Source organism: Limulus polyphemus, unplaced genomic scaffold (genome assembly GCF_000517525.1).
Source record: "Limulus polyphemus unplaced genomic scaffold, Limulus_polyphemus-2.1.2 Scaffold4063, whole genome shotgun sequence".
NCBI classification, from domain to species: Eukaryota; Metazoa; Arthropoda; class Merostomata; order Xiphosura; family Limulidae; genus Limulus; species Limulus polyphemus.
Window position 1 is genome coordinate 14368 of NW_013669673.1, and position 3341 is coordinate 17708.

Sequence of the window (3341 nt, forward strand, 5' to 3'; positions counted from 1 at the left end):
ATAATCCTCTATTTTTTCTACTGTAATATTTATAATCTACTTAAGTCCTCTTTGAAAACGAGGAGAGTTTGTAATGATTCTGTAATTCGAAGTTTCAAATAAACTTAATAGGTATAAGAATTTTAATGGACTGCAAGTGCCTGTTGAAAAAACAACAACAAAAACAAGACAACTTTTCGACTTCTACATTGAGACTTCGGTATAAAAACCGAAACTTCGTCTTTTTTTTTTCTTTCAACTAACAGTCCATTAACGTTCTCAGACCTACTGTGTCTACTCTGCCTGACGTTTCACTGAAACAACATCTCAGATATATTGTTTATGCGACTGCTGTATTATTATTGTTTTGTTTTTCAGGTTGAAGACAATGAGGTTGAAGATGGTATTCTTCTTATTGGAGAGAGAGAACTTCAACTGCCAGAACTGCCGGTAGGTTTGAATACAATAGAGGAACACTAATGCAGTTGAGCATTGTATTATTAAGCCTTTTTATAAATGTTTAAATTGGGGGGCGGTGCCAGCCTCTTCCCTGTGAAGAGGCTGAGGTAGACTAAGTACAAAAACTGAGGGGTTGCAATATACATCTTGTGGGCACATAAACTGAAGCACTTAGGAAGTGAACCAGTTTTTACAGTAAGCACTTTTCGTTGGATGCTGGAGGCTACAGGAGAGGCTAAGACACGTTTTGGGGTATCTTCCGCCCCAGCAAGCACTCCTGCTTAATTGGATTTTTCTTTCACATTTCTGTAGTTTGGAGAAACATTTGTATCATCGTTACAACTTTAAATATCTGTATTGTTTGTTGTTAAGTTATGTTTAAGCCTAATATTCATTTTTCGAAATCACAGAATGCTATATAATGATAGAATAAATACACGGGCTCGATTCCTGTGGTGGGCACAGCGCAGATAATGCATGGTGTAACTGTATGGTTAACAATAAACTCTCATCATAATCGGGTAAATACTCGCAGGTTAAACTGTTTGTATACTGTGAACTGACGCATTTTATAAGAAAAACGGTCCAAAATCCGTGATAACTTTGGAGCTATTTTCTCTGCCATTGATTGTGTTCAGTTTTGAAGCCAATCATTGCACAACACAGCAATCTGAACTATAAAAAGCTTCTGCGAAGAACGAACGGTGAGGTCAATCTTAAATCATCGATCCTTCAAAGATTTTCCACTGCACGTGAACGTCGACTACTAAGGCCACGTTTATACAAACAGTACGAATGCACGAATTTGCAATGGAGTTGTATTAGGAGAATTTAGAGGTACATGACCACTGAAGTTACATCAGGAGACTTTACAGGTACATGACCACTGAAGTTACATCAGGAGACTTTACAGACGTGACCACTGGAGTTGCATCAGGAGACTTTACAGGTACGTGACCACTGGAGTTGTATCAGGAGACTTTACAGGTACGTGACCACTGGAGTTGTATCATCAGGGGACTTTACAGGTACGTGACCCGTCAGCTAGCTTTCTGTGGAATCAGAATTTGAGTTTTTGAGAATTTAGGGAAAGTTGGTGAGTCTTCGAACATTTTCAATCCTTGTTTATATAGCTGCACTAGAAGATATACCCAGCTTCATTGTAATGACTTGTTGGATCTGATGATTCTTTTTGGTAAGTACAGTCTACACTTTATGGATGGAGGGGAGGGAGGCATTGCTCTAGATTAGCTTAGGACGTATTTTCGGAGCACAGTCCTGTCTTAACCATTCAGCTCTTCCAATTTTTCCACTTCCACGAAGAAAATGAAGTCATCCTTCTTCGAAATATCTTGTCAATTGGGATTACAATGTCCAACAACCTCGTTTTACAAATATCTTTCCTCGGCTAGGACTGTGACATATTTCTCCAACAATTACCATATGTGTCGACGTTACACGTCGAATGGTCGAAATTTCGCCATAAACAAGTTATGTAGGTAATGAATATGACGTCTGTGGCGTATGTTTATCTAAGTGATGCACGTTTATTTAAGCTATGGTTTGGTTTTAATTACCATAAGCTTAAATTTAATGTTGAATTAGAAATGCCCCCCTTTACCCCGAGTGGCTGAGCAATAAGTCTGAAGGTTTATAATGCTAATATCGGGTTTCGATACCCGTGGTGAGCGCATCACAGATAGTAGCTTTGTGCTTAAACAACAAACAAGAAAACAAAAACTAGAAATATAAAGTGAAGTTCTTAAACTTTACACATTTACACTAATTTGGACATGACCGACGAATTGACCAATTCATGACCGAAATTCTCCATCTTATACTTCGATACATAGAAATCTTTATCACAAATATGCGAAACGACACGCGTATTTTCCTATATCAACAAACCATTGCTCACTTTCAGTGTTCAAACTTTGTTATATTCTTCAATTCCAGCAGTCATTGTTACAGTGAATAACATGTAGTCGAATTGTTGAAGCTGTCCTTGTAAATTTACTGGGTGAAGGGTAGCTTTGAGTTAAATATTAGCAAGAACTTTGTTGTTGTTTTTTTGAAGTTTCACGAAAGGTTTTATCAGTTTTTACAGACTAAGACTTTTGGTTATTTCTTGTGTCTCACCTGATGATGCCAGATGTTTGTTTGTTTGTTTTTTTAATTTCGCGCAAAGCTACACGAGGACTATCTGCGCTAGCCGTCCCTAATTTAGCAGTGTAAGATTAGAGAGAAGACAGTTAGTCATCACCATCCACCGCCAACTCTTGCGCTACTCTTTTACCAACGAATAGTGGGGTTGACCGTCACATTATAACGCCTCCACGGCTGAAAGGGCGAGCATGTTTGGTGCGATGGGGATTCGAACCCGCGACCTGCAGATTGCGAGACTGATGCCAGATAAACGTGGTAAAACACTGTGAATAAAATAAAGTTTTACTATGTACAACCAATAAAACGTTTCGGCAGAGTAGCTTGTTTTTTTTTTATCTTTTTTTCTTATAAATATAAAGACGTTTCGCTCTTCAATTTTATTTGAAGCTGGACTTCTTGAATACAAACCCTGCCATGACAGAAGATAATAAACTTCTAGTCCAAGGAGACATGGTCTTAACCCTGGATCAAGCTGCGAAACTTTATGGTGGAAGGACTGGTAGGAAGGCGACATACAAGGACGAATATCTATGGCCGAATGGAGAAATCCCTTACAAACTGAGCAAACAATGTAAGTATACCTTTATCCGATACATCTTACAAACTGAGCAAACAATGCAAGTATACCTTTATCTGATACATCTTACAAACTGATCAAACAATGCAAGTATACCTTTATCTGATACATCTTACAAACTGAGCAAACAATGCAAGTATACCTTTATCTGATACATCTT

General features: G+C 38.1%; 1 protein-coding gene across 1 annotated transcript in view; it reads left to right on the forward strand.

Annotated features, from left to right (window-relative positions):
• Positions 1–357: 357 nt before the first annotated feature.
• The window catches only part of LOC106470524 (blastula protease 10-like), a gene marked incomplete at its 5' end in the record, with an annotated part of 18089 nt that continues 15105 nt past the window's right edge, over positions 358–3341 (forward strand). The window contains 2 exons of the mRNA XM_022399130.1: positions 358–429; positions 2992–3175. Of these exons, the coding sequence (XP_022254838.1) occupies positions 358–429; positions 2992–3175 (256 nt within the window). The remainder of the gene's footprint in view (positions 430–2991; positions 3176–3341) is intronic.